The sequence below is a fragment of the Terrapene carolina genome, unplaced genomic scaffold (genome assembly GCF_002925995.2).
Source record: "Terrapene carolina triunguis isolate 2854851 unplaced genomic scaffold, T_m_triunguis-2.0 Scaffold67, whole genome shotgun sequence".
Classification (NCBI taxonomy): Eukaryota; Metazoa; Chordata; order Testudines; family Emydidae; genus Terrapene; species Terrapene triunguis.
The window spans coordinates 25964739-25982262 of NW_020664418.1; the positions used below are offsets into that span (position 1 = coordinate 25964739).

The 17524-nt window shown below is 42.3% G+C and overlaps 1 protein-coding gene across 2 annotated transcripts in view; it reads left to right on the forward strand.

Moving 5' to 3' along the window:
• ALDH1A2 (aldehyde dehydrogenase 1 family member A2) overlaps positions 1-17524 on the forward strand; it is a 73112-nt gene that overhangs the window by 40197 nt on the left and 15391 nt on the right. For both annotated transcript variants that reach the window (XM_029910770.1, XM_024204926.2), the window contains exons 5-7: positions 3728-3789; positions 6991-7119; positions 7247-7360. In XM_029910770.1, the coding sequence (XP_029766630.1) occupies positions 3728-3789; positions 6991-7119; positions 7247-7360 (305 nt within the window). The remainder of the gene's footprint in view (positions 1-3727; positions 3790-6990; positions 7120-7246; positions 7361-17524) is intronic.

Consider the following 17524-nt stretch of genomic DNA (forward strand, 5'->3'; position numbering starts at 1 on the left):
TATGCTCTTTTCTTTAAACCTGTTTTAATACAACTTGAAAAAGAGACAAATTCAGTTTGTTTTTCTGCATTTACCTTAACGATTTGGTAGAAAAAAATAGGAGAGGTGTCAGATTAGCAGCCTGGCTGAAGTCCCTTACCTACCAAATGGCTACAGTATGGACTGCAACAATGCAAGCTTCACACACTGTCCTGCCATATGCCTCCACCCTGACCTGGAGGAACCGACTCTAAGGGTGCTGCATTTCCTTCTTACTCTATGTGCAATTCCTATTCTTGCTGGTGAACACGCACTCCTGCAAGATGTCCCATTTGAAACCAAGGGGATGACTCGTGTAGGTGTTCGCTAGCATGAGTAAATGGGTGCACAGTTGGGCTCTCAGTCACCAGACTCATTTGATCTCCAGTTTCTTTGCTTACTGCCTACAAAGTTGATTGATAATGAATGAGGTGGTGAACTTTGTGATACAGACACTTGTCAGCTGAGACTCAGCCCGATCTACACTGGGGGAATAGCGTAGCTGATGTCGACGTATCTTAGATCGAATTAAAATTACTTACTTCGCGTCCTCGCGGCGCTGGATCGACGGCCGTGGCTCCCCCAGTCGACTTTGCTTCCGCCTCTCGCACTGCTGGAGTTCAGCAGTCGACGGGAGAGTGATCGGGGATCGATCGCTACCCGCCGATCTGGCAGGTAGTGTAGACGTACCTCTAGAGGGTGACCTACTTCAGCTCTCAAAGGACATCAGGCAGTGACAACTTCCATTTACTACTAATCTGGACTGGATTTGAATCAGTGGCCTAGATGTGGAATGGCATATCCTGTTGTCATTCCCTCAAGACAGTCACAATCACGGTAACTTTATAAAGTATCTTTCAACACATTAATTATTTTAGAAGTCATGAAATTGGTTAACAGGAATGATCCTTTTGGATTTCACAGCTGTCCCTGGAGTCTGCTAGGATCTGCTTTCTCACCAAACCTAGATCGGTGTGTTTTCTGCTGAGTAATGGGCTAATAATGCGCACAAAGATGTCTAATAACAGCCGCATTACAACATACCAGAGCCCTGTCTACCAGGGCTAATTCACCAGGGGTAATTTCGCTGATTTAAGGAGATCCCAGTGGGAAGCTTGTCCTTCAGGAGGGATGTCCAGAGCTAGTGGTCAGCCGGTTCGTCCTCCCAGGGGGATTCAGAGTAAGCTGTCTCAAGTGACAACAGCTCACACTCCTGAAGCAGTTGCAGAAAGGTTCAGGTGCTGCAGAGATTAAAGTCAAGACCTTTGTGCCTGGCATAGATGGATCTTCTTTCAGTCACCTCAGTGTGGGTGTCAGATATACAGACCTCACTCGGGTAGTCTCCTGCCTGCTGACAGCTACTAGGAGAGCCCTGGGGAGAGTGAGTGAGAATTAGCACATTTTCACACCATCTTAAAGTAACAGTGTTTTCATTACTGCGAGTTTTATAAGTTTATAGTAAAACTTAAAAGTTTCATTGTTACCTGTGTAGTTTCTGAGCACAAGGGATTCAGGCTTTTAAACTATCATTGTTTAGTTAAAATGACTCACTTCATCAAACTTAGTTATTCTGCCATTGCAAAAACTTGTTTTATGGTGTGCACCAGGCAGCCTACAGATGCACCTTTGGCATTTCCAACTTCACCTTCACCCTCTGGGTTATTTGAAATCTGCAGTGATGGCTGAAGGAAATGTTATTAAACATCCCCAATAATTTCACCAGAATTGTGAGGTCTGTGGATGACCAACATTTAAAGTAGGTGTCAAAAAGGGGCAGTTATTCTGGAGTCTGACAGAAGCCATGCAAACATCAGAGGTATCACTGTGAAGAAGACTCTGAGTGAGGGAAGAATGGGCCTTTTATGTCCAATCGAATTAACCGTGATTTGGATGACTTCGCAACCATGTTTGGGTTCACTGCAGCTTTACCTCATGGGCCATGAAGTAGTGCAATAATGATGATACAGGGATGGTCCAAACACAAATGGTGCTACTGCCCTGTTACTGTTATATTGTCTGAGGCTTTCTGCCTAGGATCCATTTATCTTGGTGTTAGCGAGCATAGGCTGGTATTTTCACCTCACACTTCTATGATTCTTTTAAAAATATTCTCTAAATAGAGCATTTTGATAATTTTGAAATATAACCCAGTCTCTATAGTTCCTCCTGTTCTTTTCCTTCTGTCTAGGCCAAGCAGACCAAATTGATTCATCAACCATCTTTCTTCTTCCTTCCCCTGTGTTACACTCGGTTTCTCTCTCTCTTATTCTATTAATCTTTCTTTCTCTCTCTCGCTCTCTCTCTCTCTCTGTGACCCTTTTCCTCTTTTGTCTCCCTCTGCTGCACATAGCCTGCTGATAACTATTTTATAGCTAATATTCAGTTTCTGGTCTCTTGAAAACTTTGAAGCCAAATCCCTGCTGATTAATGTACAGTAGTGCTTTATGGGTATGTTTCCCCTACACAAAATGAAATAGACTTACAGAAACAAGTAAAACTAAAATTTTTTGTTTCTAATCAAAGCTAAGCTGAAGCCTGTGTTTAAAACCAGGAAACTTTCTGGATTAGCCCATTTATTGTTACCAGATGTATGGGACCAAAGTCTGCTGCAGGTTCCCCAAATCATTCCGTGCTCTAATTTTCGCCTTTTCCCCTGAGATTGAGCCTAGGTACACTTCTCACCAGTCTTACCCATATTTAGCTGAGGTGATTCTGGTGCATAAACAGATGCCTATATTTGTAAATACGTGTGTGTTCCTATAGACACAGACCCGCTCAGAGACCTACAGCTCTAACCAGGGCAATGTGAAAGGTTGGCAGAGAGGAAAAATCAGACCCCCAAATCAGGGAGCTTTCAGATTTCTGTTTACTTCTTGAAGTGAGTCACTTCACCCCCTTCACTGTAGTGATTTAGCTCAGGAGCCTGCCCCCCACTAAATGAAACCTCCAGGCTGGGCATAGGTCTCATTTTAAAGCCTGGTACCTACCACATTTGTTTTTTTGCCATCTTGGTTTTCAAGGCTCTAAAAATAATTGTCAGTGATTCAGAGAGACAAGGTGGGTGAGGTAATCTCTTTTATTGGACCAACTTCTGTTGGGTGAGAGACACAAGCTCTCAAACCACACAGAGCTTTTCCTCAGTGATTCAGAGGATTAATTTTTTCTTCTCTTCTTCCAGCCTGGAGGCAAGTAAGTGGCTTTCTTTGAGGCCACTGCCAAAACCTCTGTGGGTATGTCTACACTGCAATTAAAAACCCACGGGTGCCAATGCCAGCTGATTTGAGCTCCGGCTAAGGGGCTGTTTATTTGCAGTGTAGACATTTGGGTTTGGGCTGGAGCCAGGCTGTAGGACCCTGCAAGGTGAGAGGGTCCCAGAACTCACGCTGCAGCAAACAGCCCCTTAGCCCAAGCCCACAAGCCTGAGTCCACTGGCATAGGCCAGCCACAGGTGTCTAACTGCAGTGTAGACACACCCTTTGTGCACAGATTGTCCTCTTTCCAAAGAAACCAAGCATGTCACCTTTGCATGTGGTGCAAACAATTGGGTTGCTCCAGATTTCCCACGCTGGCTCACGAAAGATATTTCAGTGACTACTTTATTTCTTTTACTGCCATCAAAGGCTGATCCTTAAAGCTCTCCCCCCGCCCCTTTTTTTTTGTTCTGCCAAGTCAAACTGCTCTTGAGACTAACCATTCTCATCTGTTTCAGATGGAGATTATTTTACGTTTACAAGACATGAACCCATCGGAGTGTGTGGACAGATCATCCCTGTGAGTATCTCTGCTAGTGCCTTGTATTTATTTTCATTTGAACCAGCTCTCTTTAAAAGACACATAAAACATGGACCTCAGCTATGTGTGTTTTCCATTACGAAAAAAAGCTGAGCTCATATTGTTGACATATCTTTAACAGTCTCTCTGCAAATGCTTATTTGAACACGCTAATAGGGTTTTAGCTCTGGTATTAGGAGTTAAGTTCTCAAGTCATAGAATTCTCATGATTAAAACAAGCAAAGCAAAACACAGTGTTAATATGCTGTCATTGGTTATGGATGTTCACACAACTTATGGAAAATTGATGCTTTGCTGTGGCAGTCATTTTTTATTTAGTTAGTTTTTACTGCAATTTAACAGACTCCTCCAAGTTCCTGGGACAATGTTACGTATTTTAATTCTGTTCTTTCCTGGTATTTCTTTTTATAAAGCTTTTAGAAAAGAAGAAACTCCAGAAGACACGTCGTTACAGTTAACATTGTGCAGATTATTAAAAACATGAAGGGTTTATTGTATTTGTTGCAAGAGAGAAGGACACTTATTATTTCATTACATTTAATACTCTTTCCTCCCCCCGTCCTCCCCCCGTATGCACCCTCGGCAAACTCCTGTGATACATTGCATGGGAACTTCATTGAACAAGCATTCTTTTCAAAAGTACTGGTTAATGGTTTCTGGGAGAAATTTCAATGGGAGGCTCATGTACAGCTATTAAAATATGGTGTGGAAGCTTTTCCTTTACAAAGCATTGGGGAACTAATCAAGAATTTTTTGTTGATGTTGGTTTTTGTTTTATTCATGTCTACCGCAAGCCCCTGAGCAGCCAGGGTGTGTTTGTAATATGCAGCAATTCCAATAAAAAGGAGAAACCCAAAAAAGATGCTTTTTAACAATGTCAAGGCCTTTTTTCTCTTACTATTTATTATTATATTTCTTTGTAAGAGGTGGCTCTTGTGGCTGGCACTCTATAGGAACACCTTGGGAAGGAGCTCATAGTCTAAGCCCCCATCCTGCAAACACCTACACATATTCTTAACTTCTAGTCACATGAACAGCTCCGTGGAATGAGTGACTTCAATGGCAATAGACTTGTGCAAAGTTAAGCATGTGCGTAGGTGTTTGCAGGATCAGAACCTTAACGCCCATTCCTAAGGCATTGGGTGCTTCCTGGGAGCTGCTCAGTGCCCTCAACTGACAAGTTCTGTTTAAGTCACTGGAAGCTGCAGGTACTGAACACTTTGCTGGAGGGGCCCAAGATCCTGAAGAATGCAGGATTTATTTACTTTATTTAGAGTTGTACAAAAGTATAAAGGGGAACCTTATCCAAGGCCCCTGCAATGTATTACAAAAATAAAACTAAACAGCCAGCACTACACAAAACTCCCCTCCCTGCTCCAGATCTAACCCCCATCAAAACCTACCCTCCACTGTAGCCTTGAATCCTGCAGTATACCCTGAAGGTTAACAAACCCAGGCCATTTGGGGCCAGGGGTGCGAACTTCTCCAAGACCTGAGATCCCCTCATGGAGAACCCTCTATTGCTGAGCTCCTCTCTTTTAAATGAAGGGGAATCCAGCTCAGGTGCCGCTGTTGATCACAACTGTGGCATCATGACACAAGGAGAGAGGAGATCCAGTAGGTAGATAGGTCCTAGGCCAGGATCCAGCTATAAATTAGGCCCTAACAGCACAGTCCAAACACATTTCCACATAATCCATTACATATGATTTATGCAGATATGTAGGTTGAAGCTGTATTTATTTTGATTTTTAGTGTCTTACATAGCGAAACCTTCCTGGAGAAGGATGAGGAAAGACCTTGCAAGGTTCCTAAGTAGAGACGCCTATTTTCACCCTGCCACATTTTGCACTATAAAACTCTTCAGAGCTTTACTGCAAGAGGCGACAGAAGTGCAGGCTGTCAGCATACTGTTGGCCCTATGTCTCTACTCCCAGGCTTATACACTGGTGATGGAATTAAAACATCACTCTGTCTCCAAAGTTTATAAACAACTGAGGGGGGGAAAAATTGGGTGTTCGGTGAAGGAAAGACATTTGTGTATTTTTTCAAGCTTGCCAGGGGCTAGCGAGAGGTCTATGAGAGTGGCAGCTGATGTGCATCAGGCAGTCACACCTTCTAGCGAGTGGCTGACTCTTCATGACTGATATTTCTATTTTCTTCCAAGTGAGATTATTATAGTTACCGCTATGAGTTCAATGCTGCAAACGCAGCTGTGAATAACTTGACTCACATGAAATCAACGGGACTGCTCATGTGAGTAAAGTAACTTACATGCATAAGTGTTTGCAGGATCAGGCCCAAATGCAGAAGGCCAGATACCTTTGATGATTGCTACCAGATGGAATCGTAGCCATTTTGTGCAGCAAATAAATAAAATGGGCCAAATTTTCTGCTGCGGTAAATTGGAATCCTTCAGTTGAAGTCAATGGAGTGGCACAAATTTACACCAGCAGATAATCTGGCTGGACCAATTTATTGTCTCTATTTTTCCTGTGTGTTTCATACCAATTGTTCAACAAGAACTTGTAATGAAACTGACACAGATAGCTGACTGTCTTTTTGTCTCTGCTATTTCCATGGCAATGAGCTGTAAACATGTTAAAACTTCCTCGGTAAATAAATAGACAGTACAGAGTGCTGATACTGTAGAGATATTGGGAGAGGTGTGGGGGGAGTTATTTCTTATAATCCCATCGGTTAATTATGTATGGGTTTACCTTGAAATGTTATGGATTTCTTAAAAAGCATTCAAGGGTTAGAAATCTATCTATCTATCTATAATATAAAAATCTCTGGCACTGATGCAAAATAGTTCTTTCTGAACACCACAGAGCCAGGAGGTATGTGTCCTGAGGGGAAAAAAAAGAGAGGTGCCAATCGCAAAATAGTCAATGAAATTAAAAGCTCTGATTAAAAAAATTGACGTATAACCCAAAATTCTTTTTGAGAAGATAGGGGGCGGAGGTTATAATTCTTTGAGTAGAGGAGAAAGAAGAATTGAAAGGTCACTGTTGCCTCTTTCTTAATGGTGGTAATTAAAAAAACCCTTGCTTTGTGCTGGGAAAGATTTATGTTGAGGATAAGCCTGAGAAATCAGTGAGGTAGCAGCTTGACATCTTGAAAACAAAGCACCACTGCAATATTTTTTCATCTATCAACTTTTATTTTTTCCTACAGTGGAACTTCCCCCTGCTGATGTTTGCATGGAAGATTGCCCCAGCTCTGTGCTGTGGCAATACAGTAGTTATTAAACCAGCAGAGCAAACACCACTCAGTGCGCTTTATATGGGAGCCCTCATCAAGGAGGTAAGAATAATTGACAGGAATAATGTCTCTGGCTCTCCTTACAGCTAAGGAACTACCACAGCATGTCTAGTTTAATTTGCCTGGTCAATTTTCACAAACCATGTTTCCTCTCATTCTGTTTTGCTAGGCTGGCTTTCCATCAGGAGTAATCAATATTTTGCCAGGATTTGGTCCAACTGCAGGCGCAGCAATAGCTTCTCATGTTGGCATAGATAAAATTGCTTTTACTGGATCTACTGAGGTAAGTGTATTCTAAAATATGTTACTGTAAGATATCAATCCAGAAAATATTTGGGAACGGCAGCCAAGCTGTTGACTGAAGTTCCTCCGGGTCATTCAGCAGAAAGGATATACCCACACCAGAATGGTCTGTCCTTCCCAGCTAAAGCTACATATTATCACACTACCAAAGCAGAGGTGTCAGTTTCCCCTTAACACCAGCTGTACCAAATACCATGGCACAAGAAGCACATGTGGAAAAATATTGCTAGGATTTCCTATGGGCTTGTGAGAATATGAATTAGGAGACGTGGGTAGATAGATTGTGTAGTATAAGCCACAGGGTGCACAAGTCCCTCTTTGGTGTCCATAATCTGTGTGACCTAGAAGCTATTGAAGAGATTAATTCTGAAGCGAATGGTTTTAATCTACATAAAGGGGGCTGAACCAATCAGAACAGTGACTTTGCCTAACTCTCAAATATGTGCAAAGACCGCTGTTATCATTCAGGAGTTGGGGATAATAGAGGTGCAACAGGCTGATGCCACCAGAGAAGGGTCCTTATCTCTCAGTCTGAAGAGAGGAAAAAAGGAAACCAGAAGGAGAGGAATCTCAATGGGAGTTTCAGGATTGGTAATATTTAAAGAGTGCTAAGAACAGGCCCTGTTCCATTGAGACTTTAACAGACCATTATATGGACGGATCCTACAATTCCAGGGGTCTGTTCCCTCCTTGATATGTGTACGTGACTCCCACTAGGCTCAATGGGTATTTTGTGTGCATCAAGGGTAGACTACACTCCGTACAGGGGCAGCTCTATGTATTTTGCCGCCCCATGCATGGCAGTCAGGCAGCTTTCGGCGGCGCGCCTGTGGGAGGTCCGTTGGTCACGCAGATTCAGCGGCATTCCTGCGGGAGGTCCGCCGGTCCTGCGGCCTCAGTGTACCCACTGCTGAAGCCGCAGGACCGGCGGACCTCTCGCAGGCATGCCGCTGAAGGCTCCCTGACTGCCACCCCCACAGCGACCGGCAGGCCACCCCCCACGGCTTGCCGCCCCAGGCACGCACTTGGTGCACTGGTGCCTGGAGCCGCCCCTGACTCCGTAGTGAGATAGATTTACTCTTGGTGTGAGCAGGGCCTGCGCAACCCATTAGGCGACCTAGGCGGTCGCCTAGGGCACTGCAATTTGGGGGGTGGCAACCGCGGCGGTATTTCCGTGGAGGGACCTTCCGCTGCCTCTGTGGGGGGGGGGGCATTTTGGGGCGGGACCTTCCGCCACCCTAGGGCGGCGGAAAAGCTGGCAGCGCTCCTGGGTGTGAGATTATAACCTGATCCAGCAGCCCTTATATGCAGGCATGGTAACTCTCACTGAAGTCACTGGGAAACTTGTGCGTGCAATGACTGCGGGATCAGGCTAACGTATTACTTTCAATACTTTTTGGTGCAATACAATCTATAATGAATCTTAGGTACCACAGTGTATGGGCCTAAATTGTCAGTATAATGGGTATGCAATTGTGTGCCTAGCTTGCACACACAATTACCTTGCAGAAAATTACCATGTGTAATTGTGTGTGGATTTTTATGAAAATTTAGGTTATAATATACAAAAAGTAACAAAGTCAATTGCAACAAACATCAGATTTCAGATTACTTTGAGAAATTGCAACAATTTCATTACAACTCCTGTAAGCAATTTACATTAGCATAATAGAATATTGGAAATCTTAATATGAGCTCTGTCTCTCCCTGCCCCCCCCCCCATAAATTAAGTTGAAACAATTGTTTTCACAAAGGTATGTGGTCTGTGTTTAAGATAAATATTCTATTATACAGGATGTTGCGCTGTTTGGAGGAGAAATAATACAGATGGGTTAGGTTTCAAAGTTGTCTTTTGTAGCCAAAATAAATTTTTATTGTAGTTCAAGACAGCTTTAGTTTTAATAGGCGTTTAAAACTCAAAAGCTGTGGGTTTTATACTAACTCAGTGCCTACCTTTAAAAGCCTTACTAATAGGAAGTGAAAAGCATTACTGAGATGAAAAAGCAATTCTCTAAGAACCTAAAGCAAGAACAGATGGAACATTTTAATGCAGAGTTAGTGTAAACTGTTCCATATTGTTTCTGATTTCCTGTAACACTGAATTCTTGTAACAGCAAGTCAACATTGTAACATTTTAGACATGGTCCTGTAATATCAATGGTTATACAGAGCATCAGACTTCTCAGAAACTGTTTTCACATTTTTTAATGAAATAAAAATGGAAATATTTTGTGTGTCTACTCTTATCTACAGCAGGTCAGTTGTATATTCCAGTGATGTGGTTTCCTACAGCTATCAGATACACTCAGAGCCAGAATATTCCATTCCCACAGCTCTTCCAGGTGCTAGCACAGGCAGTTAATATTTTAGCTCTAACGAGTTAATGATAAAACCTATTAGAAGAAAAGCAAAGTTATTCAAGTTTAAGTGTCTGCAGCATGGGTTTTTCTCAATTCTCCACCACTAGAACCTCTTGCTTATACAGTAAACAATTCATATTTTCCTGTAAAAGCTAATTAAGCTCCCCAACTGCCTGCAAAAAAATCTTGTGTTTGCAGAATCAGAATTAACTGGGTTTTATTGTCTCTTTTTCAGCAGCATTCCTTTAAGGAGGGTGGGGGGAAGAGGTCATTCATAAATAATAAAAACTCAACAAACAAAAGAAATAAGACAAAGAGAGTCCAAGTGCATGACCATGACTCCATGCTGGAGTCCATTGTGAGGGCTCAAGTCTAGGTCCATACAACGATGACAATTTTTTTCTCATATTTTGACTTCAATCTCTAATCATTTAAGCCCCGCTTCAGGGAAGCACTGAAGCACGTACTTTATATCCATGCCTGTTCAAGACAACACGTCAGAACATGCTTTAACTTTAAGCATATGCTTAAGTTCTGTCTTGAATAGGGATGCTTTCCTCAATCAGGGCTATAAACTGCATCTCTCATTTCCCTCTTCTAAACTGAGAGAGCCAATATGATCCCAATTGACTGGAGTGATAAAAGGCTTCAATTCTCTCAGTAAACAATGTAACTCATGATAATAGCAATGGAATGCACATTGAATCCAGAGGACTATCTCCCCCCCTGAGAACTTGGCAGAATCTGCTGGTTGAGCCAAACTCACTTTACAGACCACTCACTTCCTTCTGCAGCACAGCATGAAGGGGAGTAAAATAGGGTTGACAACCCTTCAGGATTGTCCTGGAGTCTCCAGGAATTAAAGATTAGTATTTAAATAAAGATTATGTCATGTGATGAAACCTCCAGGAATACATCCAACCAAAACTGGCAACCCTAGCTCAGTAAAACCAAGTTAATCACATGGAAAAGGAGTCAGGGGCATACATACTGGTCAGGTGGCCACATGCTATGTCTTCTCCCACCGTAAAGCCACCAGCATGCCATATTACACAAGCTCTGCTCTGTGCAAGTTGGGGTGCGTGGTTTGACTTGCCAGCAGCGGACAGAGCTAGAAAGAAGTGATTGTATATGTCATTCTCAAGTTTCAGAGTGGTAGCTGTGTTAGTCTGTATCAGCAAAAAGAACGAGGAGTACTTGTGGCACCTTAGAGACTAACAAATTTATTTGGGCATAAGCTTTCGTGGGCTGAAACCCACTTCATCAGATGCATGCAGTGGAAAATACAGTAGGAAGATATATATATATACACAGAGAACATGAAAAAATGGGAGTTGCCATACCAACTCTAACGAGACAATCCCTCACTCTCACAGATCTTGGGAGACAGGCCAGTCCTCGCTTACAGACAGCCCCCCCAAGCTGAAGCAAATACTCACCAGCAACCACACACCACACAACAAAAACATGAACCCAGGAACCTATCCTTGCAACAAAGCCCGTTGCCAACTCTGTCCACATATCTATTCAGGGGACACCATCATAGGACCTAATCACATCAGCCACACCATCAGGGGCTCATTCACCTGCACATCTACCAATGTAATATACGCCATCATGTGCCAGCAATGCCCCTCTGCCATGTACATTGGTCAAACCGGACAGTGTCTACGCAAAAGAATAAATGGACACAAATCAGACCTCAAGAATTATAACATTCAAAAACCAGTTAGAGAACACTTCAACCTCCCTGGACACTCAATTACAGACCTAAAAGTCGCAATTCTTCAACAAAAAAACTTCAGAAACAGACTCCAAGGAGAAACTGCAGAACTGGAATTAATTTGCAAAGTTGGACACCATTAAATTAGGCTTGAATAAAGACTGGGAGTGGATAGGTCATTACACAAACTAAAAACTATTTCCCTATGCTAATTTTTCCCCTACTATTACTCACACCTTCTTGTCAACTGTTTGAAATGGGCCATCCTGATTATCACTACAAAAGTTTTTTTTCTCCTGATGATAATAGCCCACCTTAATTGATTAGTCTTGTTAGAGTTGGTATGGCAATCCCCATTTTTTCATGTTTTCTGTATATATATAACTTCCTACTGTATTTTCCACTGCATGCATCCGATGAAGTGGGTTTCAGCCCACGAAAGCTTATGCCCAAATAAATGTGTTTGTCTCTAAGGTGCCACAAGTACTCCCCGTTCTTTATTCTCAAGTTTATATTTCAAATTGCCACATAAATTAATGATGTACTCAGCAGCATTGACTGCATCTCCATAATCTTCAGTGGAGCAAGTAATGCCTAGCCACAGTGGAAAAGACAATGGATAGCTGGCCTCCACAAGCCCCTCATCCAATCCTTCTGAAGGTCTGCATTCCCACTGGCTTCACCTCATAGAATCAAGGAACCATGAGGCAGACATTTTTGCAAGTGTGCCTTTCACAGGTCTTTACGTGGAAAGGGGGACATTTGTCCCTAACAGGGAGTTTAATTCAGATTAGAGAGGAGAAGACTCCATGCAGAACTTGCTATAGCACTTGAATCAATCAAAATATGAACTAGTCACTTCATGATGGCTCAGGTGTTAGGTTTGTGATTGTTTTGTTGACCAGTCTGTACGCTCCGGCTCTTCTCTATTTCTGTCTCAGACTCTTGGGCACTTTGAGAATTGTTTTAAAATGTCACATGTGTGCAAAGTCCATCTTCCCTTCATGGGTGTAGTTTGGGGGAGGCCAGGGGGTTTTGCAGGCATGGAATTTGCCTCCCCCATGCATGGCCCCATTGGCCTGACTGGAGCAGCCCCCACCCCAAATATAAAGTCAAACTATGCCTATGCTTCCCTTTCGTCTTCCCATCCCATGAATAATGTTTTCCCTGATACTATCACTATTCCCTTCCCCCATTCCCTTTCCTTCATGGCTCATCTCATGCACAAAACAATGGTCCTTCACCTCTTTCATCCCGCACACCACTTTGCAAGACAAACATACCTCCGTGGATCACCTCCTCTCCTAATCCCCCAATTCATGGTTCTCAACGGTTCATTAGGAAAAGTTCTCCAGACCATTGGTGGTTTATGAACCACACTTTGAGAACCAATGCACTGAAGGAAAAAAAAATCATACTGAGCACAAGGTCCAGATTTGGAACATTTTGCCATGGTCCCTTTAGGTTTTCAGCAGCGCTGTTGGCTTCTCTACTTGCACTGGTTTATACTCTTCAACAGCTTGCTTGATGGAAAGATTTTTAACAAGGTTGGTTGTTTCTGTTAGGTGCTTTTTAATGAACCAGACCCCGATTGTGTCCCTTCTCAGTTACTGCAATCTTCTCCTCTCTGACCCCATTGACACCCTATTTCTCCCCCACCCCGTCGGTCAAACGTTAGCTGCCAAATGGGACCTTCCTCGCCAATTGAGCTGACTATGTCACCACCTATTTGTATTCCCTCAGGGGCTCCCACTACTTTGAGTTTACAGGTCTCCTCCTCGCTTTCACAGCTCTTTGTGACTCCGCTCTTGCCACCTACCTCATGGGTTTGGTTTCCTGTCATATTTCCCTCACCCTCTCTGCCCGACCATTGGTGCCATCCAGGGTGAAATCCTTGCCCTGTTGAAGCCAGTGGGAGCTTTGCCATTGACTTCAGTTGGGCCAGGATTTCACCCCAGTTGCCCTGTTTGTTTCCCATAACCATCTCCATTTTTCCTATGCCACCCTCTGTTTGATTTCCTCACCATCTCACTACCTTCTCCACATTTACATCCCTTTTAAAAATACAGTTCTCCCAGGAGGCCCACAAGGAGTGATTATGTTAAAGTTACAAACAATCAAATGATCTTTTAAAAAGCTAAGTTATCCCAAGCTCTGGATTTCCCAGTGTGTCCCTGTACTTGCCTTTAGACTGCTAGTTCTTTAGGGCAGGAGATATCTTCATTTTTGATCACTTTACAGGTTTCTGTAGGTTGTCAACACTAGATAATGCAATATTAATGGTGGACAGAAGTGAGAACTGAAGACTGCTCCAAAAGCACCTTTAACATTTTTTTCACCGTATGGAATGAGGTCATGTATTAACTGAGCCGTTATCACACAATTCTCTTCTCTTTCCCTATAGTAAAATGAACTGCTGCAGCCATTGTTTACAACAACATAAATTCTTGTGAGGGGGCAGCAATTTACACATATCTCAAATGAGGAGCGGTAGTTCTTCCTCTTCCTAAGATCTTTTGATTCTTTAAAGACAGGTTCTCTAAATAGTGAGAGGGAAAGGGCTCAGAAAGGCAGAAAAGCTCTTATTGTAGCTGCCAGCCAAATTCTGCAGCCACCAAAAATGCCTGTGTTATGGAATGCACTAAAACATTAACTTCATATTTACAACCACAACACACTGTATGCTCAAAAATGGAGGGAGTTGAGGCCAGGCTGAGAATCAGGCCCTCTATGTTACATTTACTAAACTAGTAATAGTATTATCATCATAAGATACTAACACAACTAATCCAATGTCTATGTGTATATAAAGCATGAGTTCTTGTAAGGACATATAGGACTAATAATAATATCTAATAAATCAAGCAAAACATATAGTACTGTAGTTGGTAAGTATATAGTCAATAGAAGGATGAAAACAATACAATATAGATTAGAAATGTATTGACAACGGGGAAGCTTTTAATATAAATTTGCATGTTGCTACATATTACCCAGCAGTTTTCTCAGCAAATGTTTAATGTGTATCAGTAACTTCTGTTCAAAAACAAATGTGTTGCCTCCAAATCTGAACTGGTTTGCAACTCCATCCAGTTTTTACGTGCTCTCAAGATGATAGGAATCACAGATAGCATGCTAAACATTTGAAGCACTGGCCAACAAGAAATGTATTTTAGGTGGCTGGTTTCCATGTTGTTCAAGCTAAACCCCATTAAAAAGCAGACCGAGTAACTCAGATTAAAGATATGATTCAGTTCTATGTTCATGCAGTTATGTGCATAAGTCAAATAAATATTCAATAAATGGGTTTGGATGCCTATGTAAACACAAGGTCCATAAACAACTTCAATAAAACCCAACAAAGCGGTCTGCATTTTGCTTGGCAGAGTGTTTTCTTTATGCAGTTAGATTAACAAACCATGATCTCATCATTAGTCAACAAGATACTAGAGAGACCATCAAAGCAAGCTACAGGAGAGTCAAGATTGATTCATGCCAAACAAATGTTTGTAGCTAACAGCTGTATTACCATTGATTCTAATTTACTCAGCAGGATTCTCCTTTCATTTCCTAAGTGAGATGAATGTCATGTTGCATGATATAGACAGCATGTCTACCTACTGCATGAGTAATGAGTTGCGTCAGCTCTCTTGTATCATAAAATCTTTCCTTGTTTTTGGATCTTCTTGAAGGATTATGTCCTGGTTTTTCTTCCACTAACAATACAATTCTTAAAGGCTATGTGTTCCATTTCCAAAAGTCTGTCAGTTAGTCAGACCACCGAAATGTCCAATAAAGGAGGCTTTGGGAAGGATATATTATAACTCATTCATAATTTAGCTTAAGCCCTCTTGATAATTTTTGTCACTCATTCTGCTGGGCAACTGGTGCTTCCTGAATGACTAGGATACCCAAAATAAAACCATTCTTTTTTCTTTCCTTATTGCATTTGGTAGAGAGCTAGGAAGTCGTCCTTCTTCCAGATGTGAAATAAGGATACATACCAAAAGCTGCTCTTGTCCACTTCAGGATTGTGAAGTTCACTAATCTTTGCTGGTCTGGGGACAGTCCTCAAGGTCACTTTAGAAGCAGAGTACCTCATGCGGTCAAACAGTGTTAGACTGAGTGATCTGGAGACAACCTGGAATCAAAATTCACACAAAATAAGCAACATCTCAGCTTTAAAGGTTTTGTTCCAAAAATCCCACTGAATTCTTTGACCTCAGAAGTTTAAAGGGCTAAACTGACCCTGCTGTGTGAATCCAAGGATTATAGGTAGTGCTTACTTGATTCTTAAACCACTAAACAGCCTCAAAACATTGGGAGGTTCAGGTCAGAGAAGCACCTGAACATTCAAATGCACTATTGAGGACTGGAGTGGAAACCTCACAGGACTAGGGCTTTGTTTTGTTTTTTGTGATGGGGGAAGAGGCTTTGAGAGTTCCAGGGCTTTAGTAAGATTAGAAATTACAGCTTTTCGTGTATGATTTTGGAACTTCCACTTTTGTCTGGAATCAGAAAGCACAGAGGCACATGAAAATAAAAGTTAATGGGTGCAATAGCTTACCCAAAACCCAACCCTCTAAAAGAATTTGGGTAAAGTTTTAGGTCTCATCCCAAACTGGTTTGCACACTCCTATTTAATATGTGACTAGATGAATCTCTTCCGATGAGAAAGATTGATCATTCAAAAACAAAAAACAAAGCAAACTATTGAGTGCTTCTGTCAATTATTTAATTAATACAAAGAAAACAGCAATCAGTTTAATAATTTAACACTTTTAGGGACTGCAATTCAAGTAGCTGTTTTGAACAGAGGTATCCTGTATAGCTGGGTGTCCCATTCCCCCCCCCCCCCACCCCTCACCCCTCATAACAGATTTTCTTTGAGATGAGCCAAATTACATCTACCCACACCCTCCATGCAGTTTACAGGGTTGTGGTACTTCACAACTTATCCAGGGATACTCCTGATATCTATCTTGCAGCCTATTCAAAACAAGGATGGGGAGTCGAGGTTTTCTGTGCCAACATTCCTGCTGATTAATCAGCTCAGCTCCATTATCTGTGGGGGAGTCCTCGTTTCCAAAGTTCCCTCGCTACGCTGCATTGCCTGTTGGAAGTTCACAGATATAGCTAAGAGACACCACAGGGAGCATGAACTAAAAGACTACAGGGACTGGAACGCTATCACTTATCCCTTGGTAACTCTCACTGTGGATAAAGAGAGAAATGAAAAAGGCTCCTTTTCTTAATAAATAATCACAGCCCCAGTACCCTCCTTAAGGCTACCCTCATGCCATGAGTGCACAGAGCACCGTACGGGCTGAACAAAATGCCAGTGCTTACTAGCAGCAGGCCCCATAGTAAGCGGCTTTGTGCCCTACCACCCATAAGCGAGAATTTATTCCCAGTGTTAAGGCTGAAGTGAGACTCTCTGTTAAGCTTATATTTGGAACGTTGACAACCTCTGTATATTAAAGATAACACATTTCCAAATTAGGACCATGGTCTCCAGCCCCTTTGGACCTATAACATTTGGCAACCATGGCCGGATTTCCAATTAGGCACAATAGGCACGTGCCTAGAGGCGCCGGCATTCTCAGGGTTCCTTAAAGTTAAAAGAGGGTTAAAAGTTTTATTTTTTTACGGCAAACATTGGGGTGCTGAAGATGCTGTGCCTAGGGGCGTGTAAGGTGTAAATCTGGCCCTTTGGCAACCTCTTGTTTTGCCAGGTGTTTTAATCTTTTTTGTTAACTAGGTCACAAATATTGTGACATTAAAGTGGAAACGGGGGGTGGCATGTTCTGCTTTTTGTTTGTATTGTGATTTTGGGGTGGATCTAGTTAATTATTGGTCTTTCAAAGAGGGAGGCTGAAGACATAAGGCTGCAGAGTGCCATTGGCTAGCACCGATTATAATGGCCAGGCTCTAGCTGATTTTCAAACGTACATTTCATAACTGTTTGGGAGATGTTGGAATTTCTAAGTGATGTGTTAAACATATTCAGTGTGGCCTGCTGTCAGTCAAACATAGTGGTAAAATCAGCTCCAATTAAGGG